Raw genomic sequence first — 25,558 nt, 5'->3', positions numbered from 1 at the left:
AGCTCTAGCTGCCATGGCATAAGCATGCTGAGTGAGATCTGTGGGGGAAATATGCCTGCTTTTGCTAAGGGCTCATCCAGACTCCCTTTCATGCCACATTTCTAGCACATTTCTGTGGTTGTCCAAGCAATCCATGGAAAACCTGAATTGCCGTTTGTTCATATAAAGCACTAAAGAGCGAGTTTTCATGGTGAAAGCGCTGGGGGCGGGGGAAATACTTGGACATGGCACTTTAAAGGTGGATGAGCCCTAAATGGCAAGAGGATCCACTCCTCCTTCACTGTAGTTCCTGACCATCATAAGCTCACAGGAGGGACCATAGCTCAACTTGTGCGTTGCATGCAGAAGGCACAAGTTCAACCCTTGACATCTCTAGTTAAAAAGAGCAGGTAGCCGGTGGTGGGAAATACTTCAGATACATCTCCGTGTCCAGCTCTACTCAGACCTGTGGCCTGCTGTCTCAGAGGAGGAAGAGGAACACAGGGAGAAGACCTCCACCGCAGCACCACCATATCCAGAGATTCCTGACCCAGGACTGGATGTCTCCACATTGGTTACCTGGGTTCCTAGCTGCCTCTCAAGCTACCTTTCCCTCCCATTAGCACAGAGCCACAGGAGTAGAAGGAGTGACAAACCAGGCAGGAGCTTCTGGGCCATCAGCTCTGCAGCCAGCAGGTGCCTTTTCAGGGTTCATCACTAAAATGCTGCATTTTAGAGTAATTATACCTTCAGGTTCATGCTGCACACACATGCAACCACTTTTGGTGCATGAACAGACACACAACTGCTGGACAAGCATGGTTGTTTGCTCCCTGAGCGTTAGCAGCAGCTAGATTCTGTCCCTATGTCTGGAATAAATATTGGTATTTTTCTATGTAAAGCTGATATATGCTAACAATCGCTGAAATTGCCAGCTCTGTTTTGTTGATCACATTATTTCAACATTCCTGTTGCTGATTTCTGTCCCAACAAGGGAGCTATTATTCTTCACATGTTTTGTACATTTCCATAAATCTTTATTTTTTCTTAGCCTTCAGTGGCACAGTCTTTGAAGAGTCCTGCTCATTCCGTACACAAGGTTAAGCTGCCCTTATTTTAAACATAACTATTTCTATTCCTTATTATATTTTCTCAGGAAAGGCAAGTTCGCATCAGAATGCACCCAGGGCAAGCCATTATCTATGCTGGTGTTAGGTGTGGGTTGTTCATACGGTAAATGCCCAATTCACAGAGACTTCTTTTTAAAACCTCAAATGCCCAAATGTATGCAACAAAAAAGTCCAGCAACTCTTGCAGTTAAACATATAATATAAAATTGGCCAGCTGAAGAACAAAAAGTTCTGCTACTACTGAATGCTTATGAAATATGAAACATGTCAGAACATAGAGGCCAACTTTATCCAATTATCCAACTTTAAAGAAAGACAATGATTTGCACAAAATGTTAATTATTTTGCTCTTCAGCACAGGAATTTTTGGGGAGAAATAGCCACACAGGGTCATTTTAAGTAACATGTTTTTACAGTGGTACCTCTGGATACGAACGGTATCTGTTCCAGAGCCCCGTTTGCATCCAGAAGCGAACGCAACGCGCGTCTGCACGTGTCGCGATTTGCCGCTTCTGCGCATGTGTGTGACGTCATTTTGACTGTCTGTGCATGTGCGAGCGGCAAAACCCGGAAATAACGTGCTCCGTTACTTCCAGGTTGCCACAGTGTGCAACCCAAAAATACTTATCCCGAGGCTACTTCAACCAGAGGTATGACTGTACATACATACATATATGTATAAAATTGGGGTTAAATACTTTTTGGACCAGATTGATAAGCCATACAGTGGCATTAGAAGGTTGGTTGATGGCTAACAATGCTCTGAGGTAATACCTGGGATATTTATGGGTAGATTAGCCACACCTTAGTATCTCCTAATGCACAGGCAGTCAGTCCATAAGGACAGTTCGACTGTTTGCACTGCATTTTCTCTACAGCTCATTTCTCCATGCACTTAGCATGTGTGGAAGCTGACTGACTCTGCCAATCCTCATGGGATTATTTTATTACTTGTGCACTGTGGGATCTTATGGTGAGAGATCCCATGTGGCCCTGGTTTGGTTTTAGGCAAAGTGTGAGATTCTGTCCAGATGTTCCTAACTAGAGCATCCTAGACAAAAAGTAACCCGTGTATTTCCTCTGTTCCTTGATATCGGTGACAGCGTGTGAGTGAAAGCAGAATAAATCCACATCCCCGTTGTCTCCATTGTGAATAGATTAGGTTACCAAATGTGGGCATCTGCCTGTATGTTATTAATTAGGAAGGACCAAGAGTCAAGTATAGTTCTCAGTTATTCTTGAAACTTTTGATTACTGAAGGAGTAACTAGGATTTGATTAGTCTCCAGCTTGCCTTATTTTCTTGTGAAGATCTTTTTTACGCTCTTGAAATTGGCCACTCTATGAGTTGCTTTTCAACACAACATTGATCTGTCCCATTCTGTCTTCTCCTGCAATTGATAGATTGTTCTGTCCTCTGTGTACCTGATGCAGTTGCAATGTGACAGTTGAATTATCAAGATTGGATTTCTAGGGCTAAATAAATAAATAAAAACATGCCGCACGGTACTCATTCTGGTTTGCAGCCCAGCGGTCTCTTTGAATTCCCCTCTCTCCAGCCACTTTCCAGATCTGCCTTGCTTTCAGACAAGCACGTAAAGGCCTGAGAGACTGAGTATCAAGTTAAAATACTAATTGTGATTTGTTCTGCTCCTTAACGAGGAGGCATGAATGTCTGATATTTCTTATGCTTATCAGGAGATACAAAAGAGAGAGAAAAGGAGCAACCTCTTCCAGCAAGCAAGGCTGTGGCAAATGGTATTAAACTATGGTGTTATGACAGCCACTTAGGTATGACATTTCAGTATTTACATTTTTAAATTTCCCATTACTTTTGTGTTGCAGTTGCCTGATGCCTTCATCCAGAAACCTTAGTAATCTCTTCACATAGTTAATATTCCGTTATGAAAAATCTATTGCAGTTTCAATGATGAATAGATGCTAATTTATACATATATACTTACACTCTGAATGCCTAATTAATGATTTTCTGTGCCACTCACAGAGATGCAAATCATTATATTTCGTGACTCTATCATTATTGCATTGCCCTTATTTGTCTTAAATTTGGGGGGAATTTAAAGTGTAGTTGTGAAAAGCAACAACACACCTTACCTACTTGATGAAACACCAGAGATTGTGTACCTTTGAAATTTGTGAAGTTGTATGACTACTAGAAGCTCCACTAATAAGCACTGGATTATCATTGTCTCTGAAAAGAGGTTACTATTTTCAGCCTCTCACAAACTATCAAGCATGGAGTATGCTGGGAGATGCAGCATTGGTTCAGGGGCGAGAGCTCTGGAGCTATGCTAGCGACTGGCAGCAAGATATTCCAGTTTGGCCCCCCAAAGATTTTATTAAGAGGGTGTCCAGGACTGATTTCAGAAGTTGTGGTGCAAAATAAGGATTGAGGTGATCCCTTGGCCAAAGCTTATAAGGGCCTGGGTAGAAGTGCTAAATGGTCTCTGGATAATAATAATAAGAAGAAGAGTTTGGATTTGATATCCCGCTTTATCACTACTCTAAGGAGTCTCAAAGCGGCTAACAATCTCCTTTTCCTTCCTCCCTCACAACAAACACTCTGTGAGGTGAGTGAGGCTGAGAGAAATGTGACTAGCCCAAGGTCACCCAGCAGCTGCATGTGGAGGAGCGGAGATGCAAACCCAGTTCATCAGATTACGAGTCCACCGCTCTTAACCACTACACCACACTGGCTCCAACAACGCTTGGCTGAATGTTAGCTTGTTTCCCTGCTAGATTTCTCCCGGACGAAGGGAAACGTGTTTGTTGTGCCTACTATCAGTTCATTTCCACCATTTCGCCAATATTACAACCTCAGTAGCAGTAGGCATGCTTTGTGCGCAGAAGGTCTCAGATTCAGTCATGGGCATCTACAGTGAGATAGCAGGGAAAGATTCTTTGCCTAAGACCCTAGAGAGTCACTCCTAGTCATTTTAACCTTTGCTGATCTGTTTATTGGATGCTGCTTTTATGGAGTTTACGGAGCTTTAAATATGTATATATATTCATAAGCTGTCCATATAAATCTAAATATGAATAAATAAATAATATATTGTTTATTAAATTTGTATACCATCCTATACCTGTAGATTTCAGGGCGCTTCACCACATAAAAATCTACTGCCAATTATGCAGTGGTTTCTATCCACCAGTACTGCATATCCAACCCTCAGCTGTATTCACAATCACTATTGCAACTTAGATGCCCCACACCATAGTGAGAGAATATACACACACCAGTGTTTATTGTGGAGTTCTGATAAAGAGGTCTCTACCATGCAGAGAAAAGCAAGGGACCGTGTGTGTGTGTGTGTGTGTGTGTGTGTGTGTGTGTGTAATGGTGCAGTATTCTGCTCTAGTAGTAAAACGTCTTGGGATGACCTATTAACATAGTTTTCAGAGTAGGGAATTAGCCAGATCCTCATTTCTATGCTAATAAATATCATCACCATAATGTGAGAGCCAAATAGCCCAGCCCCAACTGAAGCATCATTAGGAGCCATATGAAGTTCACCTCCCTGCAAAGATAACATGGGTGATAGTTTTAAGTGCAGCATGCAGCCAACATACAATCATACCCTGAAGCGTGCATTGTAAAGCAGTGATTGTTAAACTGTAAAACAAACATTTGAGAGGAGTCAGAGTTTCAGTGTGACAGCACCTGCCTATTAATATTAGGCAGGCAGCCTTGTTGTATAATTTCAGAAGCCTGCAAAACATGTTTCTCTTATAGCAAATCTATCAGGACGTATAATCCTGCTATTCATGCTTGTTTTTAAATTTGGCTGGTGGTATTTGGATATTGCCGGTAACTGTTTTTATCTGTTGGGAAGCATATTGGGGTTATTTTGTTGGCAATCTGCTTTGCGCTCCTAAACCCTGGCAACTATAGCGAAAAATATGGTTGCATTGCTATTACCACTTACTTGGGAATAAATCCCATCTAAATTGGTGTGAATTACTTCTGCATAAATATGCATAGGATCATGCAGCAAAGCATGCTGTATTAATACAGGTGAATCTGGTTCTAGAAAGGAGTTGGGTGTCTTATGCCTGCATTTGGGCACTGTTGCCTACAGATGCCCATGCCTCAATAAATGCATCAGCCTTGAAGGTCCCAAGGGTCTCTGCTGAGGAGCATCCCCATCCCAACTCCTACTTGCGTGCAAGCAGGAGGGGGCAAGGATCCCTCAGCTGGGAAGGGAGGCTTCCCATTGCCTAACTGAGAGATCCCTGCCCCCTCCTGCTTGCACACAAGCTCTGATAGGCAGCGTGAAGCCTCTATTCACAGCTGAGATATCCCCACCTGCTCCTGCTTGCACGCAAGTAGGAGTTGGGAAGCTGCTCCAATAGGCAGCATGAAGCCTCCCTTCACAGCTTAGTTGCTGGGGTCAAGGAAGGTGGAGGCAGCCCGGAAGCTGCATCTTAGAGCCCCTGCCCCACCATCATATGGGGGCTTCCAAGCAGCTCCTGAAGCCAGCCAGAGCCAACTGCTCCAGGCTGCTGAGACTGCCGCTGCTGTATTTCCCAGGGACATTAGATGAAATCCGGGGACATTCCGGGGATGGAATTTGTTTGGGGACTTAATCGTATACCTGGGGACTGTCCCTGGGAAACGGGGACATCTGGTAACCCTAGTCATGTGCCCTTGACATAATAGGATCTGTTCTCAGAATAAAGCAGCACATTCATTTGGAGACGTTTAACTGAGCTCTTGGGATAGGTTGCAGTAAATTTTACATACAAGAAATCTGACAATCAGGATAGCAGAGCCCCTCAGAGGAAAGGGCTACTGTCTCTTGTGGCTCCTCCTGGTAGAAGATGGAAGATGCATGGCCATCTGTGTGTGTGTGGGGGGGGACATATATGAGTAATGGGGAACATGTCACGCTCATATGTTGTTGGGCTCCAACTCCCACCAGCCCCAGCCAGCGTGAGCCAGTGGTCAAGGATGACGGGTATCATAGTAATGTAGTGGCAAATCCAGAAGTTGCAGGGTCCCTTTATGATGCCCACAGCCACACACCCTTCTAAGAAGACACACTTTTATGTGATTATACAATAGCATAATAATAATAATAATAATAATAATAATAATAATAATAATAATAATAATAATAATAATAGATGTAATGTATCCATCACTGCAGATGTTCATGTTTTGCCTTTCAGCTAGATTTACTATTTTCTGTGCATACACATGGGCAAATGATTTGGAGTGCTCCCGTATCTTTTTCAGTGTTGCTTAAGTTGTGCTTTCCTTGTAGTTCTATTGTACGTAGCAGAACTTGCACACCATTCTCTTGAAACTGAAGTGACTTGTGCTTCCTAAATGTTTAGCTTTGGAACATACAGAGCAGCTTCTCCTGGGTGGTATTCCTGCTTTTCCAGAGTGACCCTAGGAGCCGATCCTCAGTGGCTGACTCCTCTCCTTTCATTCTGATTGGTTTCAGTCAGCGCGAAGGGTGAGAATACTTCCTTTCAGTGGCTAAGGAACTCTCTTTCCATGCTGATTGTGGGGCTCTGGGATACTGGAGACAGGGCCCTGTTGGGCCCCTCCTGCAGAAATAGTACAGTAATGGGTCCTCAACCACTCTCAACCCCAGACTACTACACTTCTGGTCTCAGGTTCCAAATTCCTCATGTATGTAAACTGATAATGAAAACAAGGCAAAAGGCTAACACTTTCCATTTTATAAAATGGACTTTCTCTTGTACTGTATGCTTTAGTAAATGATAATGACTGCCTTTTGAGTATTTGAAACTTTAGAGTCTTTGAACAACACAAACCAAAAGGAGTTGGTTATGGATTTCTTTCTCATATGCCTTGCACAAACTTTTAATACTTAAATTACTAGTTACATTTAGAGGGGGGGACTTTTGTTGAAGGAATAGGATTTATAAAAATCATCCAGCTCTATACATTTAAAGTACAAATCAGAAAATAATGATATCTGATCAATATTTCTGAAATATTCTAAGCAAGCCTATATATGTCTATTTAAAACAAGGTCTCGCTGATTTCGGAAGGGCTTGCTGGGGAGTAAGTGGATATAGGATTGCAGCCTTAATTGCTCTTTCTGTTTACAAGCAGTTTTCAGGTGACTTTAAGATACTGTTTTAAAACAATTTGGGGGGAGGAACAGGACAGTGCCAGGATGAACCACCTGGTCTAAAGCATGAGAAGGTAGATTGTTGGGAAAGGAGAAGAAATCCCTTCTGCGAGCCCCAACAGCAGGGAAAGAAATTTAACCTTTGTAGTGGGAATGGCTCCCTCCTCCAACAGCTTTGCATGCGTCAGCCACAAAAATAGCAACATCAGGAACAAAGCTCTGTCGGTTAATGAAAAAGAAGGCGAGAAAAGAGAGAGAGAGAGAGAGAGAGAGAGAGAGAGAGAGAGAGAGAGAGAGAGTCTACTCCAAGTTGCACTAATCGAATCCTCTCCCATGATAACCAGGCCACCTTGTTAAGTTCCTGTCGAAAAAGTGCAAAGTTTGAGTCGAAAGATCATAGTGTTTCCGCTTGTGTTTCTCCTTCTAGCTTGCTTGCGTCGGCTCTGTGGTCACTTTTAGCCATGTCAGCATGTTGAAAATTGCTGATGGTAAACACCAGAGGTATGCATTCACAGTACTGGAGAAACCACAAAGAATATTGCCTGGGGGCGGGGGCGGGGAGAGAAATGGTAAACTTTCTCATTGTGACATATTCATGCTATCCCAGCTTTTTTGTGAAGACTTCTGGAAAATACTAGGTGGGGAGTGGCGTTGACAGCATAATACAGAAGTATCTAGTTTGCTTTTCTTTACTAGAAGTGTTAATTGGAATCTAAGAAACTGGAGGGCAGAGGAGCAAGATACATTTTGAGCCTCTTGAATTACCCGTACATATATCTTTCTTCTTTATATTTCTGTTGTGATTGACAGCCAAATCGGAATATGTTACGAACAAGAAGGCTACAGATAGTATGAATACATTAGTAACATGTGGCTAATATAGTCACACTGCAGGCATTGGGCAGAGCATGCATCATTCATATATTAAAACTATAACCTTCAAACGTGAAGTATTTGATTTGCTAGGTATGTTGATGAATGGACTAAAAATGATGGGTTGTTTTATTTATTTTATTCTTATTACACTAGAGCCTGGTTAGCTTAGTTGGTTAGAACCTGGTACTGATAACACCAAGGTTGCAGGTTCCATCCCTGTATGGGACAGCTGCATATTGCAGCACTGCGGGGGGTTGGATTAGACTGAGGATCCTCAAGGTCCCGCCCAACTCAAGAATTCTATGATTCTATGATTCAGTATTTTGCTATTGATGTTTCAGAAAGAAAAAGAAAAGTATTTCACAGCAGTCATGAGGCCTAGAAGCCTACTTTAATGGAATCTGGCCTTCTCAGCAGTACAAGAACCAGCAACCTTCATAAAAGTGGTTTGTGAATTGTTTTATGCCATGCCTTGGACCTTATGCTATGCATGCCACTATCGCAGAGTTGAAATTGACAGTTTTGAGATGCCTTCTAAAATATGGCTGTTGCTTTCCTGGCTGGGTTACTGTTTCCAAAGGGGGGGTGGGTGGGACTGGAGGAAAAAAATGAATGAATAGTGTTTATTGTTTTCTGCTGATTTTGCCACTCCCAAATAAATTTGGGTGAAGCTATATAAAATCTGGGATACTTTAATTTTGACCCAGAATAGTGCAGTGGTCTGATAGTTTAAGGGTGTTGTGAGGGGTCTCCTATCAACTCTCAGCATCGTTAACAAGCTACAGTTCCCAGGATTCTTTGGGGGTAAGCTATGGCTGTTAAAGTGTTATAAGAGTGCTTTAAATATATGGGGTTGCTATGACCCTAATCCAGGGGTCAGCAATCTAAGGCCCATGGGGTTGTTTAACCAGCCCATGGACCCCCGCCACCCTCTCGGGGACCCCCACCACCTGCTCAGTCGGCTCCCATGCACCGTGCAGGGACCGCCGAATCTGCCCAAGCCACAAAAACCTTGTGGCCTAATCCTAGGCCATTTGGGGCTTTAAAGCCCCACACCAACACTTTGAACTTAACTCAGCCACAAATTAGAATCTAGTGAAGATGACACAATACTTATGCCAGTTGAGACTTGCCTTTTGTTCAGGTAGCACAGTAGCCTCACTTCATGAATTACTCTGCCTTTCTCCATAGAAACAAGATTGTTCTAGAATACTTGGCGCAATGTGATCTCTCATTTGACTGGAACCTTATATTTTGGAATTTATAAGAGCCCACTGTGCTTTTGTGTGTGAAGATAGGCCAGGTTGAACAGACCTCTGCTGTTCCTTAAACGGAAGTGCACATGATCTTTCGTGTTTTAACGTTTTGTTGAAAGCCACCCAGAGTGGCTGAGGTAATCCAGTCAGATGGGCAGTTTATTATTTATTTATTTATTTGTTTGTTTGTTTGTTTGTTTGTTTAATACAGTTGAACTAAAGGCTTAGGAGAGCAACATGGAGACAAATATGCCAAAGAGAGTTGGGGCAAGAACTCAGCCCTGTTTCACACCACTCTTTCTAGGGAAGGCATCCAAGGATGGACAACACAGTGCATGTTCTCATGGAAGGACACAATCATCTTGTGGAGCTTAGGTGGGCACTCTGTCTGGCTGGGCAGTGTAAAGAGTCCTTTTTGGCTGAGAAGGTCAAAGATCTTCATCCGGTTTACGAAGACAATGTACAAGGGGTGTCTATGCTCTTGACATTTCTTCTGTAACTGGTGCAGTGAGAAAATCATGCTGACTGTTGACCTCTTGAGTTCTAAAGCTCAGGGGCGGGATAGACCCTGTCAGTGAGTGACTGTAATCTGTTGAGACCTTCATGGGCAGAGGCTTTCCCCACAGCATGGAGATTCCGTGGCAGTTGTTACAATCATAGCAGTCGTCTTTGTTCTTTGAGGGTCACAATGCTGGGGAGACGCATGTCTTGTGGCACAGATCCTTTTTTCAACACGGCAAGAGAAAGCCATGGAGGTGTGTCATGAGAGGGGAATTGAAGCTGGCTTTTAGCACCTCTGTTGGGATTCTGTCCTGCCCTATCACGCCATCTGCTTGCTGTGGTCTGTGATGATCTCTCCCGTCAAAGTTTACAGCCGTGCAGTTTTTCCTGACTGTTGGTCCAAAGGTTGTCTTCGTGCTTTAGTACATTTTGCAAGTGTTGCTACTGTCAGCAGTGAGTTGAATGCAACCAGCTAGGCATTGCTCCATGCCTTTCTCAGTGCAGCAAGCGTCTTCTTGCAGGGCCCACGCTTGTGGTTCACAAGAACTTTGCAGCAATAACAGGCTCCATGTCCTTACTGCACTCTTTTGTCACTTCCATTTTCTGTGCTTTGAGCCCACTAGTGCATTAGCAATAGCCACCTTTCTAGAAAATGTTTCCAGATCATCACAGAGCAGCTCATCCCTTTGACAAGTTTCAGTCTTAGGAAATCCACATGGAAGATTTTTCCTGTATTAATGGTGAACATCTGAGCATCCACATAGAAAGTATATTGCAGCAAACAAAACAGTTGCTAAAAGTGTCAGTATTATAGCACAAGATTACTTGTCTGCCTTGGATAACATTTATTATTATTTAGTCTTATTTATTTATTTTCAGCTATTTATATACAGTATGGGGTTTGATCCACTGAGCACTGCTGCTTTATCTGCCCGTCCCTTTAAAAAACTCAAAGTAACACTTTGCTAAAAAGAAAAGAGAGGAAACAAAAGCCTTCTGTTTTAGTTAGGTTTTTTTCTTGATTTGTTTTGTAAATCTAAATGGTAAGGAGGCCACTGACAATATCAGTGACTCATTTTTTACATTTCACTTTAAAAGAGGGAGGAGGGGAGACTTGTGCAATAAAGAGGACTTCTGCTATATTTAGAATAAAACTTCATGCTCCCTCTATCAGGATGTGAGCTTAATTATAGCATGCTATAAACTTTGCTTTTGTAAAGGTTCTCTCTCTCTCTCTCTCTCTCTCTCTCTCTCTCTCTCTCTCTCTCTGTCTCTCTAGCAGAATTTGGCTGCTATTTTTGCGATGGTTTTGTAACAGCAGCAAAGCTCCGACACACATGGATTTTGTGCAATTTGAAAAAGGATTCCTTCAAGGGCCAATGATAGCAGCCTTGTGGTTTTACAGTCTTCTCCCAGCCTTCCGCTCACTGAAATAAACATTGTGTGTGTAAACTGGTAATGTTGGTTTAAAGTGCTAGTTTGAAATTTAGTTCTCTGGCTGTAGTGCTCTGATAACTTCTGTTATCTACCCTGAATTTTAGTCACAAGCCTTTCGGAGGAAGCCTCCTTGAATGTGAGGAAGATTAGCTAGCTGTAAGTCTGCTCTGCTTTGGCTCCCCCTGTGGTTTGGCCACAACTATCATTTTAAGTCATACAGGCTTTTCTGGACTGAGGCACTAGGGCAGGGGTAGGCAAACTAAGGCCCGGGGGTCAGATCCGGCCCAATCGCCTTCTCAATCCGGCCCGCGGACAGTCCCAGAATCAGCGTGTTTTTACATGAGTAGAATGTGTGCTTTTATTTAAAATGCATCTCTGGGTTATTTGTCAGGAATAGGAATTAGTTCATTTCTTTTTCCAAAATATAGTCCAGCCCCCCACAGGGACGGTGGACCGGCCCACGGCTGAAAAAGGTTGCTAAGCCCTGCTTTATGTTAATATGGGCACCATCAAGAACAGGGAATCTAGTCACATTTAGGGAGTGATTCATGTTCTCTTTACCAATGGCAGCCTGTATTTGTTTCTTACATTCCTCCTCTCCAACACACATCTTAGTAAAGGCAGCTCTGTATAAATGCTATATTGTTGTTAAATGTGTGCATGTGTGTATCTTTAGCAAATGTTTTCCTTTCAAGGGACACATGAAAGGTGGAAGGGTGTTACTGATAAAAGTGAGATGAGTGCCGCCACCCCATAGTTACCTTTGACTGGACTTAACCGTCCAGGGGTCCTTTACCTTTTTTCTTTTTTTTACCTTTACTGATAAACAGACATGTTTATTGTGATGCGCATGAACTACTGTGAGCCTCAGGTTTGCATGCATTTCCCCTCCCGTCTCCTCCCCACACACAGTCTCAAAGAGCATGGCAGAAAAGTTACTTTCAGTTATATAAACTGTGGTTTTCTGCTTTGCCTTTTGTCCAAACTGAGGGGTGTGCATGATTTGTTTATTCATTTATTTTGTATTATTGTATACTGCTTTTCATTTTTTTTTAAAAAAATACAGTTTATATCAAAGAGTGGTTTGTGTCAAAACCATACATTCCAATGGGAATTACTGAAACTGATTAAAGTCCAATTAAATGAGCAATGGAATCATAACAATCTAACAGGAGGGCTAGACAGTAGAAGAAAGTTAAGTTGAACTAAATGTGGCCTCTGCAAGCTTGGGAGAGTAAGGAAGCCTTCACCATTTGTCAGAAGCCCATCCAGGTCAAGACCCTCCTCGCATTTGTAGGGAGACAGTTCCAGAACTGAGACAGAGCCATGAAGAAGCCCTGGTCCGCTTGCACACTCAACAGGGCTGCCCATAGTTTGCACTAAACATGGTTAGCTTACATAGGCAGACTTCATAAGCAGCTTCATGATGCTAATCACCTGGAAATAGAAGCAAAAGTATAAGCTTCTGAAGTTTTCCTCTTGGCTATGCAGGAGAAACTGTGGACATGCAAGCCTGGGGGCTTACTGCAGCTTATTATTGTGATATCCATAGGAGAGTCAATGCCTTAAAGAGCAATCCAACTAAATCAAAATTATATCATTTTATTTTTTCTTAAACCACGCGCACACACATGAATGACAAAATTCAGCGTGAGCTTATGTTAGTCAAGGACAATTGAAAATTAGGTAGGATGTCAAAATAGGAGCAATACTACTTCCCACAGTATATATTTTAAACTTATTCTCTCACTAATTTTCCTGGTTATTGGCATAAAAAAGCAGCCAGATGTTTTCCTTTTTAATGATATATTATGTGGTAGGGCAGTCTGTCACCTGGTGAAAACTCCCCTCTTCCCCCCCAAAGTTCTCATAATAGAACAACATAAATTCACATGTCTAAGGTAAACCATTTAAACTGGCCCTATGGGATTGGAAGATTACTGCCATTAGCATGGTGCAGCGATCTTATCCAGGCTGTTTACCTTATGGGCAGAAGAGCTGCATAAGTGGCATTTGCCACAGTCCCTGCAGAATAAAATTTGAGCTGCAAACAATAATTCATAATGTGTTTTAAATGCAGAGGAGGCCATGGCCTGACACATGGGCTATTAAGAACGGCTAAAATCTGTAATGCAATAATACTAATAATAAAGTGGCCATCTTAGCTTGCTGGGGGCTGTGGGGGGGGGTGAACATTGTTTTAGTAGAGTATTCTAGTATATTCTTGGACTGCTCCTATTTAAAATATTTGTTTTCTGTTTTCTGGTTACGGACCATATTTTGAAACAGAATTTATGTTTCAGCTGCACGTATTTTGCTTGCATGGAGCCTGGGAATAGGTGACAAAAAAGAAGTGCAGATTCTAAGCCACCTGGACATGAAAAATGATTTTAAAGGTAGTAGGATATAGATATAGATATATACATGTACATGCATCTTGGAATTAATATACCTTTGATAAGATGTAGCTAACAAATGTGGCTCAAAATGATTTGATCCACCCTCTACTGTACAATGAAGAGTATGTGAGCTTAACATGAAGCTATTCACCTGTGTTAAATATTGGATTTTACTTTATGCTAAAGCATTGGCATGTTGTCAAAAGCACATTTGCTTTGGACAAGCTTAGAAAACTAGTTCTTGAGTAAAAGCATGTCTTCACGTGCTTTATCATTCTGGCCCACTATCTAAAGGCCGCGTCTGTACTTACAGTTTACTGTAGGTCATGGTTGATTCCAGGTATCTCTGGCACATGTTCCACATGCTGCCCTTTTAACATAATAACATGCACATATCCTGCATCTGCCTGGTATTACCCCAGCTAGACCTGAGTTCAAATGCTCTGAATGTGGTTTGAGTGGTAAAATAAACCTTTGGCCTATCTCACAAAGATAGAGTGGTCCCCCACCCTGCCCAGGAATACAGAAGGCCTTCCTTGGTGTACGTCAGGAGTCTGGAACCTCAGGCCCAGGGGAAAATGCAGCCCTCTGGCCCTTGGAGCTGTCCCTTCACCAATTCTCTGTGGCCTCCTAGAGTGTGTTTGCCTGGCAAAAATAAGACATTGGGTTGTGATGCTGCTGCTTTCTTGACTGGATGTAGAAACCTTTGGTTGTGTGTGGCTGGAATATGACCTACAGAGATAAGAGTCCTATACATCGTTTCACCCACTTTTGCCTCTGGCTCTGTCCATTGCTGTGATATGTGGTCCTTGGGAGGTTGCCCCTGAGGGAATCTGGCCCCTGGGCTGGAAAAGTTTCCCTCCTCTTGGTGCAAATAAAGCAAGATGGCATTAATAAGGGGCAAAACATTTTCCTTCCAGTGAACGTGGCACGGTTGCTTCCTTCTGTGCATTTGCTTTGTTAAAGCATTCCTTTGCTTGGAGTCATTGCTAATAAACTCCTGAGTATTCATAGGGCTTTGTTTGGAGAAAAGGGCTTGATTTGCTTTGGTTCATATGGCTGTGAATAGAGATGTGCTGTGTAGGGAAGGGCAATGGCTTGCTAAGGAGGATGGACATAAGTGAAAACGGATGATTAATAATGAAAATCAAACAGATGTTCACATTAATGTATAGCCTTGGGCCTTAAGTACTTAGCAAAGCCAAGAGATGCTTCTCTAAGCATTGGTTCAGTTGCATAATGGTAGCTCTCTTATACATCAGATGGTTGATGCTGAAAAGTGTGTCTTGAGAGATGTTCTCTGAAGTTTGAAATCAGAGCTGCTTCACACGTCACAATGCTTGTGGCCACATACCAACCTACTAAATGCACACTGTTTATACTTGTGTTGTGGAGACCTTATATGTTACATTTAAAAAGAGGGGGGAAAGTGTTTGTCAGGAGACTGCCATCGGAACAGGGCAAGGAGGCAGGGGCCCGTTGGGATACAGAGAGCCTCCGAAACTCCTGAGGGGCAGCTCCTTGTCCAGTGGTGGGAAAAGCCACACCCCCAGTGGAGAAGAGAGGGAAGGGGCCAGCCAAGCGAGGAAAGGGCTTGAGGATGCTGCTGAGAGACCCAGCGCCTCACTTCGCCAGGCTGGCCAGGAGGGACGCACGTCATGTCCGTCACCCAGCTTGAGCAGAGGGGTGAAATGCAATGAGGGGAGGAGGCGGCTTGGGGTGCCGAAGTTCCTGTGTTGGGGGAGAAGCCGGAAGGGGCCACTCCCGGATTCTGCAAGTGACTAAGACGGACATGAATTTTGTGGATCTGCACTGTAAATAGTTTACACAATAAAACCTGTAAAAGACAGGTCAGGGTCATGCATGGTTACTCACGAGCAACCACCACCAGCATCTGACAGTGTTGCACCTTTTAGGCACACATGGAATACAGCCATGACATGTGGCATTTTGTAATGTGTGAAGACACCCCCTTTTAGTGCAGCTACTCCTATCAAAATAAGACAGGTGCCTTCTGTCTGAATCATAGCTGTCAACTTTCAGATTTGAAAATAAGTTGTCAGTAGCCTCAAAAAATAAGGGATCAGCAGCCTCACCTGTTCCGAGGACAGTCTACAATCCGGGATAGCAGTGGGAAGCAGCAGGAAACGACGCTGGAATATGGGAATTTCCCGCAAAAAAAGGGAAGGTTGACAGCTATGGCCTGAATATTCTGGAAACACCTAAAGACACTTTTGTTCTGACAGGCTTTCCCAGCTGGATAAATGAGTCTTTACCATGAATGTCTATTGGTTAGGTTTTTTTGTCTTGTTTTAAGTGTATTGGTCATTTTTGTGTTTTTAATGATCTTATATAGAAGTTGCTTTGAGATGGTGGTTTTGAAGGTGGTTAATAAATCAAACATATGAATAATAACAATGTTCCAAATTCTTGGGGGATGGGTGGAATTGTTGGGGAACATTTGGATGAACTTGAATTGAACCATGGACTGAACTGGTTTGTTCTGTGAAGGGGCGAATGTGAAGTGGACTTAGTTCCTTTTTTGACGTGTAGAATTTCAACTGACAACTATTTCCTTTTTTTATGAAATGAACTTTCCCCTCTTTGGTTGAGTATAGTGGTTGGGAGTAGACTACAATATGTCATTCAGTTCTCTGATTTCTCTGATTCTTATTTCAGAAAGTGGTTCTTCAGTTTTGTTCTGAAGGGTTATTCTCCCTCTGCCTAGTCCATTTTTACTTTATTTGCTATTTGGCTGTGTAATGTTATAAGAGTGTTTGGATGACAAGGAGAAAAAAAGATATTACTGAAGTGTCCACTACTACTTGAGGAACATATGAATCTCTGGAGAAAGAACAGGGAGCAGAAGGATCAGTGAGTGATGTGCTGTCTTTCTGTGAGAAGGAGCTGTGGGAACCCAATGTTTGTTTGCTTTCTTGCAAAAGTATTTCCAGCAGGGACAGGAATTGTAAGCCTCTGTGGGGAAAGGGACTCGGGTGATCCATTTCTCTCTCTCTCTCTCTCTCTGAGCATCCTACAACACACATGCCTGAACTCCTTGTTTTCAAACAAAATCTGAGGCTGACCTCAGGAAGCTGAATAGCACTGAGTGTCAAGAGCTGCCTGTTATAATAATATTTATTATTATAAGACCCTAAGTATCAGTGGCCATGTTGGATTAGGCAAATATTTAGCAGGCATGGGCTGTCCTGATGGGATCATGACAGTCTCAACCATCAGAATAGCATGGCAAAAAGCCCACACGTTGCTGCTCCGGGGCCTTCCTTACTTGGCACAGCCCCAGCCTCGCAGGAGACTCATGTATTTGTGCATATGTCTCATAATGTGTGGGAGGGAGGGAAAGAGAGGGAGGGAGGGAGGGAGGGAGGGAGGGAGGGAGGGAGGGAGGGAGGGAGGGAGGGAGGGAAAGAGAAGGAAAGAACCCACTGAATTCAAAGCATCTGCAAAATTGGAGGAAACCTGAAATGATGAATAGAAGTTGCTGGAGTCCACATGCTGAGTCTTTAGGGCTCTGGTTTTGTGTCCTAGCTTATAATACTCCAATCTCTTGCTTCAATGAAAGGAGTGTCCACATTTTTTCTTCCTTGGCCTTGAGCGTTTGCTGACTAGCTGTCCCACTGTGTCATAAAGAGGCAGCCCAGGAGACAAGAGGGTGTTTTCTCCTAGCATCTCCTCTTCTTTAAAGCCGACCACTGAAACTCAGTGCCTCATCTTTTTGAGCCTATGTTTTTCCTAACTTCTAATTAGAGCATTGATAGGACAAAGTTTTCTTCCTAGTGTTTGTACTCTTTCCGGACAGGCTCTGACAGAAGTGACATGGTTAGATGTAGATGTGCTTCTTTCCAATGGAAGCAGTAAAATGGGCTAGCCCTTTCAACAGGAAATTTTAATTAATGGTGCAGGAACCCTGTTAAAGCCTTCATAGTGCTTCATGTAGACATAAACACATACAACCACAAATCAGGTTTTCAACATAGTAGCAAATGAGAAACTATTTAGAGCCAAACCAGGTATGATAGCAGCAGACACATTTCTTCAAACAGAAGTCTGCCCAATCACATATTACGTGTGAGGTTGGACGGGGGGCAAATTTAAAAAGTAAGAGGGGCATTTCTTTGTTCAGTGTAGTCTTCAAGGTGATGTTCTCCCAGCTGGGCTCGTCTCTCTTCTTGTAACCTGGCTGGGTCTGAATATTTTTTTAACTTGCACGACAGACTTCAAAGGCATTAAGCTATGAAAGGGAGGAAGATTCAAGAATCACCATGAGCACACCCACTTTGCACTTTTAACTTGGATACTCTCCTTCTGCCCTGCCACACATATCTTATACATGATTAGAACAGACCTGCATTAACAGAGGTGGGTCTGCCAAGGGCAGTTTCGGTGGAAGTCAGGCCATTTATGTATTTCCAAATGTCTCATACTCTTTTAACAATGTATGTGCTTGTCTCACCCACATGCTGGTGTGTTATACACACCTGTAAAAGTGGCAAGACAAGCAATGTTTCCCAACTTCTTTTTAATGCCTTTGGCATGACTTTTGCATAACCCAACTTGGCAAACAGACGTTAAACACACACGAACACATGCAGTGAATGCAGATCAGAAAGCTAATACCTATCAGGAACGTCTCATGATTTCCTTTCATTATCCATACCTTTTCACAGGCAAAGGAGTAAGGCTAATTTACTGTATTACTTTCTGCTCAAAAAGTACCCTGTCAGCAAAATTAAATAGGTGGGAGAATATCATCCACCTTACTTGACTTCAAACATCCATATGATACTTTTATTCCTTGGGAATTACACCTGTTCATGTGCATGTTTCATGATGTATACATGTTGTAAAATAGGAAAATGTGTATTTCCCATGTACACAGGTTACACAGTGAGAATCATGAAGGAAAAGCAGGGAAGATGAGCTATTCCTTAAGAAATTACTCCGGCCATGAGACTGTAGCTCAAGGGAGCACCTTCCCTAATCAGAGTTGCCTGCCAAGGATTACTGCTACAGATCACCAATGCATTGAGTGGTTAATGTGTTAATGCTTAATAAGTCCCCTATTTCCCCAGCCTTTATATTAGAATGCATGATGTGTGTGTGTGTGGGGGGGAAATTCAGCACACTTTCATCAGCATGGATGGACAAGCAAATCTGTGTTGGAAAATCTAACCCCTTGCAGAGTTGGGCCTCTGTGTTCCAGGCCTTTGCTTTGATCTGACATTGATATTTCATTTTGTTTTCTTGTCTTTCTCCTCTTGTTAGTACTTAAGCAGAAGTTTTTTCTGTCCCATCTGCTGTATACTTTGCTTGTGGGACACAGATACATTTTCTCTCTGTTCGTATACTTTGCTTGTGGGACACAGATACATTTTCTCTCTGTTCGCTCTCCAATACATCTCAGCTGCTTCTCCATCTCCTTTGCAGCAGTAGCATCCCAAGAACATCATGTTGCATTGTATATTATTTTAATCCTCTATTTTAAGTTCTAAACTTTAGAAGTTGAGTGAGCCTAAGATGTGAAGTTAGGTATGACTTTCAGGCAGGCTTTTTCCTGTTACTTTACCAAGGATTCAGACTCCTGAAAATATATGCACTTCTTAGCAATATTTTCAGAAAGGGCTGCTTTCTGCATTCCAGAAAGCTGCCCCATGCTTGAGTTCAATAGTTGCTTGGCATCATCCTCTGCTCTGGATCACACTGGATTTACGATGCTGTGAGAGGTACTTCACTTGGTTTGAGTCAAAGTTTGAACCCGCTAGCCAAGCTGCTGCTGGTCAGCACAAAGGCCTGCCAATTTCCCAGGGCGAAAATGAACTGCCATTGCCAGATGAGGCACATCCACGAATCACTACTGCAGTTTGAAAGCAGAAATCAACCAACACAGTAAAACCCAGCTGGCTGCATTTGAAGCAGGCGAGGGGATTTTGCCTTTTCCTTGCCAGTATTGGTGGAGGGATCTATTGCTGGAGGCAGGAAATCAAATTAGATGGACTGTTGGTTTGGTTCTGTGTGGCATGTCTTATGCTCCTAAATCCTTCATAATGAATGTATCCATGACAGGCACTTGGGGAAACTTTCCATCTCGTCAGCAAAGGTGCCCTTTGGAGCAAGCCCTGGTTTAGAAGCTGTTAAAGTAAGTCGGAACTAAGAAGCAACAGTTTCCGCACTTTTCCATTATCTATTTCAAACAGAGGAAGTGGGGTCCCCCCTCCCGCATTGGAAATGTCTTTGTTTCTCAGCTGAAACGAATTGATATGCAGCTTTTTCTCCCCCTTCCTGGATTTCTGGCCCTGCAAAGGTGGAGAGCTGATTCCTTCAAATATTGACTATCATTAGGGGAGAGTCTTTGAAAAATAGGCCGGTGGAGATATAGATATATATATCTATATCTATAACGAGTCCTTTGTCATTCTGGTTTTCATCTCTTTACCTCACCCCTTTGATATTACAATGATATTGCACTGGAAAAGGGACCTTTATCAGAAGAGAATTGTTTTAAAGATTGATGAGAGGCCTGCAGGGGAAGCTGCACGGTATAAAATTTTAAAAAATAAAAGCCTCCGCATCTTTTAGGATTTCAAAGGGAAGAGAGAGAAGGGAGCCGATCTCTTGGTATATGCAGCAGATGGCATTTCTAACAGGCAAATGCTTAAAGCCCCTCTTAACAATGTGCATTTGCTCTCACTAGCTCTTCCATTGATTTCTCTCTGCCCTCCACAGACCTGGCTGCAGTTAAGCCTTGCGTCTTCCACGTGATGCTGAGCCGAATCAGATTTTCCTTTTAGTTGTTCGATCAAATTTTCCTTCCTAGAGCTTAGAAGGCTCGCTTGGGACCTTATAGTAATTGCCTCCCCACGCTGTACTGCTGATACCTTTATTGGATTGGCGTAGGGTTTCAGAGGACTGTGTTTAACATGCAGTGAGCTGCAGCAATGCAAACAGCCCCAGTGTTTAAACAAGCATCCATTAGGCCAGGAAACAAGACGGTGCCAGCCCATTTGGTGCTGTTTAGTGCTGGCAGCTTAAGGCAAACTGTGCAGCAGTGCTGGGAGGCAGGGAGGGCGGAGAACGGGGATGGGGAGAGAAAGGGGAGAGAAGCACAACTGCAGTGTCAGAAAAAAACAGGACGAGAATCTCTAGTTTTGTGGGAAAGAGGGGGGGGAGGCTGTTGCGGGTTGGAACATGTGCAAAGCTCATTAATATCTCATTATGTTAGAATAGCAATCTCCCAGCAGAACGGTGTTAGCATGTACTGGATGAAGGGCTCCAAAAGAGCAGCCTGGATGTTTTTAAGTGAGATCCTTGATATCTCCCTTTGCTACCAAGTGGAGCGAGAGGAGGTGTTTTTCCTAAGCAGCAGAAATAATTATTTGCTCAGGCAAGAAGCCAAAAGGCCATAATGTTTCCTATATCAGCCTGATATAGTACTTTAAATTAAAAGGAAAACCTTGAAGAATGTCATGTTGGGTTTCTCAAAGCAGCACCAACTAGCACGTCCAACTTTCTAATAAATTTCCTTTAATCTTTCAGGAAGGTTATAAAATTTGGTTTGTTGTGAAATGATTTCATACCAAGATTTCTCTTCCTCTCCCCTTCCCCCAGTCCTGAAAAAAATAGGAAGGCAGTTTAAGGCCATATACACAAGTGAAATTTATTTTAATGTATGAGAATGCCAGATACCGAACGTAAGGGAGATTTCACATTTTGTGTATTCTTAAAGTAAGCTGCATTGCATTTAGTAAAGGGTATATATGGCCAATGATAACTTCAGAACTGTTGAAATTATGGATGGTTCTCCCACTTCCTTATTTATCCAACTTACAATTCTATGCTTTTATGATTTCTGCAGCAACTTGCAAATTCTTATTTTTTAAAATCCTCATGAAAATTCATTAGCATTTTAGTTCCCTATTTTTGTATGCAGTTTTGACTAATGTTCATGTTTTTGCAGGCAATTTTCCCTAATAGAATGCCTTTTTCACTAAAATATGCATTTTTTGGTTATAGAACAAGTGGAAACACTTACCATGAATTCCTATTCTTAGCGCTTGCTGGAGGCCATATTGCAGCTCGGGATGGCACCTCCCACTTGCTCAACAGGCAAGGTCTAAACATTCAGACCACCTCACCCAGGAGCAAGAGCCATCCTGTCCCTTCCAGATTCTCCCTCCTTGGCTGCCTTTTGGAAGAAAAGTGGGGAAAGGTCAGGCTTGAAAGGTAGTTGAAAGGTAACAAGAGGCAAGTTTGATCTGGGCAGACAGGATGGCCCTTTGCCCTGGGGGAGGTGGTCAGAAGGTTTAGACCAGGGGTAGGCAAACTAAGGCCCGGGGGCCAGATCTGGCCCAGTCGCCTGATAAATCTGGCCCTTGGATGGTCCAGGAATCAGCATGTTTTACATGAGTAGAATGTGTCCTTTTATTTAAAATGCATCTCTGGGTTATTTGTGGGGCATAGGAATTCGTTCACCCCCCAAAAAATATATAGTCCGCCCCCCCCACAAGGTCTGAGGGACAGTGGACCAGCCCCCTGCTGAAAAAGTTTGCTGACCCATGGTTTAGGCCCACCCGTTGAGCCAATGGAAGGCACCATCTGAAGCTCCAGGATCTACTGAGGAACTGCATTGCAAAGTTCAGAGAAGTGTGAATTCCACTCTGCTGCATCATGCCTGGTGCAGTTTCTGGAACGGTTTAAAATATCTTTACATGGTTCTATTGAAAATAATCAGCACACTCTGTATTGTAAAGGAATCGACACTTATCCACTCAACTGCATGAACGCTCATGTGACACTCTGAAAAACGAACAGGCAAGGGCATTTTCCTGCAGCAAAGTCCTGACATGTTAAGATCCTTCTTTCACAAATTTGTGAACTTGTATCCCACTCGTTTCACCCCAGTCCACTCCCTGTCCTGGCAAATGGAGGATGAAACAGGCCTTTTCTCCCAGACAAGGTGTTACTTTGCCCTAGGTTACATTTCATGCTGTTATTGAGGCACCAGTGGCAGGATTTGGGGACAGCAATTGCATGGTACTGGGAGAGGAAAGTGTTTCCTGTGAAGCCTTAAGGCACAGGAGTTATTTGAATAATTGTATCCTGATGTGATATGCTGTTTGGAATAAGCCACCCTGGAAGCTTCTGGGAGCTGTACCTCTGTCTCCCTCAGAAAATGCTGGAGCAACAACAAAACTTGTGGACAGACCATGTCAAGGGGTGCGGGTTGAAGTGTTTACTCGCTTAGTCCACCCTCCCTTCTCAAGGTGGCTGTTAAGGAAGAAGTTGCATGAACAGGGGAAAGGGCCTTAGCTCTGTGGCTGAGCATTTGCTTTGGATGCAAAAGATCCCTAGCATCATCTCCACACAGATCCCTGTCTGAAACCCTGGAGAGCCACGGCCAGTCAGTGTAGACCAGTGTTTCCCAAACTTGGGTTTCCAGCTGTTTTTGGTTTATAGCTCCTATCGTCCCTAGCTAGCAAGACCAGTGGTCAGTGATGATGGGAACTGTAGTCCAAAACAGCTGGAGACTCAAGTTTGGGAAACACTGATGTAGACAATATTGAGCTGAATGGATAAATGGACCGCACTGGGTATAAGGCAGCTTCCTATACTGTATTCCTGAATTTAGGCCTTGCGACTGGTTTCATGTGCCTGGAATGGAATGCTGTGGTTATGATTATTCACATACAAGTTTGATTGAGGAGCCCATTTTGTGATCTAAAGGTAGTGCTGGTTTTATTTGTGAGTGTATTGTATTCTTTAGGGATTTAGGAAAGTGTCCTGGGGAAAGGCAGGTATTTTCCTGCATGTGCTCATTTCAGGGGGAAGTCTAGCCATGTGGTTCACAAGCCAGTCTTGAGCAACTCTGTCAGCCATATAAACCGAGATGGGCCACCAGGTTCATGAACACCCGGCACTTCTGAAAAATGAAACAGCAGACCTAAGCCCAAAGTTAAAATTGTGTATTGCTGCATAAATATTACAAATAATTTATTTTAGTTTCTGTTACACTGGTGTGAACATTCTATGATAATGTGCAAAAGAAAAGTTAACAGGTGGATGCTTAATTAAGTTATTCATAAGAACTGGAAGAAAGAGAGAAACCATTCTTTTGTATTAGAAGTGCAAAACACAGTTAGATTACTTCTGACCTCCATTAAATGTATGCATATCCATGGAGTTTGGTATATTGTACATATTTGAATGCTCTATTCCCATACATTGAAATAATTTCAGTTTCAACATTTTGATGTGTTTCTATGGTAGTTGAAACAATATTAGAGCCCTCCAGTGGGCAAACTCATTTTTCTAGGTTATGGAAATTCTGCTAGGGTAGTGTTTTTATTAACATTTCTTTTGCATTTCCCTTTGTCAGCAAAATGTGTTTTTAGCTTTTGTTCTAAAGAAAAGTAAGGATATTAGACTTTGCAATAGTTGATAAGAGGTGTGCATCCTTGATGCTAGTGGAAAGAGGTCAAATGTTTGAATGAGAAAAATTAAAATTTACATTAGCAATGCTAACTTGGCTCCGTATTCAGGGCTCCAGGTTCCTGCGTTAGAAGTTTGTCAACTTGTGGTGCCACATCAATTGTATAATTTGGATTCTCTGAATATACTGCAAAGCCAGTACAATACTGAATAAGAAAGGGACGACATTCTGCTTCGCTCCTTCTGCAAACCAGTAAATGCAATGTTCTGTGGTTTATAGGTGTGCAATAGTGCTATCTGGGGCTACATTCACATGTTTCCCTAACTGTTAATTTCCACATTATGTTTGAGCTTCCATACAATGTAGAAGCCACTTCAGAAAACTGATGGAATATAGTGCATGCTTAGTGCTCCTTTCTGCGATTTTTGATTCCAGAAAAAAATGCCTTTGCGGACCCCATAACCTTAACTGTGGGTATAAAATGCTGAAATTTGGGGTGGTATACCATCCCTGCTGTTTTCATGGGGGAATCATGGGAGAACAGAAGCATGTATATGTGAAAAGAATGAGGAGTAGTGACCTGCTGTGCCACACAAATACAAATATTATTTATTTGTGCAGCTAAAGCTATTACAAAACAAACTAAAATGCATAAAATGTTACACAGTTAAAGTAATAATTTAAACCAGGCAGTCAGATAAGATTTTGCTCTCTGAAATAATGTAACTTCTCATCCCCACAAACTTTTATCCTTAAAATTGCTGCTCTAAAGGCAAAACAGGCCACTTTCCCAGAGTTGCAGGGAGACCTCTCCCATAATAAAAAGTTACGACCTTGGCCAACTTGTTATTTCTGATCTAACCAACTTCACAGTGTTGTTGTGATGATAAAATGAGGGATAAAGGGAGGCACTGTAAGAAATTTAGAACTGTGGCTCATAACCTTCCACCTTAAAGGAACCGATTCTATGATCTTGAGATTTAAGCTATTACGGTATATATTTGATGATCGTGCAGTCATGCTGTCCTTTCCCTCCAGTTGTTGGTGTTTTTTTTTTGTACATATGGAATACCTAGACCCAGATCTATTGTTGTGTGGTGTGGCAGTATACCAGATGAGATGTTCCATATGCTTGTCTCTTCCACTCCTGTGTTTATGCCTTTTCCCCCCCTGTGGTGTAGTTTGACCTTCTGGTCCATGTTCTTGAAGCTATCCTCCTCGGAGCACACAGCTTCTGTTATACCCTCAGGAAAAAATGTCAAATATAAGCCCTTCCTCTTGGCATCCCCATCTCTTTCAAAGCCTGTCGGCTGTGATCCTCGACATGCTTTGTCAGCTTATTTGCTTCACTGGGGCTTGCTCTAAAACGGCACTTGGAAGACCAAGCAGCCAGTGGC

At 42.7% G+C, this 25,558-nt stretch overlaps 1 protein-coding gene across 4 annotated transcripts in view; it reads left to right on the top strand.

Annotated features, from left to right (window-relative positions):
- The window catches only part of MAML3 (mastermind like transcriptional coactivator 3), a 279,257-nt gene that overhangs the window by 114,475 nt on the left and 139,224 nt on the right, over positions 1 to 25,558 (top strand). Inside the window, exon 1 of one of the 4 annotated variants that reach the window (XM_081925956.1) lies at positions 13,685 to 13,711. The exons of the other annotated variants lie outside the window; for them this stretch is intronic. Within the exon in view, the coding sequence (XP_081782082.1) occupies positions 13,700 to 13,711 (12 nt within the window). The 5' untranslated portion in view covers positions 13,685 to 13,699. Of the gene's footprint in view, positions 1 to 13,684; positions 13,712 to 25,558 lie in introns of those variants that run through there. 4 annotated transcript variants of the gene reach the window in all.

Source organism: Podarcis melisellensis (genome assembly GCF_964234715.1).
Source record: "Podarcis melisellensis genome assembly, chromosome: 9".
Classification (NCBI taxonomy): domain Eukaryota; kingdom Metazoa; phylum Chordata; class Lepidosauria; order Squamata; family Lacertidae; genus Podarcis; species Podarcis melisellensis.
The sequence above is the reverse complement of the archived record's forward strand: the minus strand, read 5'-3'. Positions and strand labels throughout refer to the sequence as shown.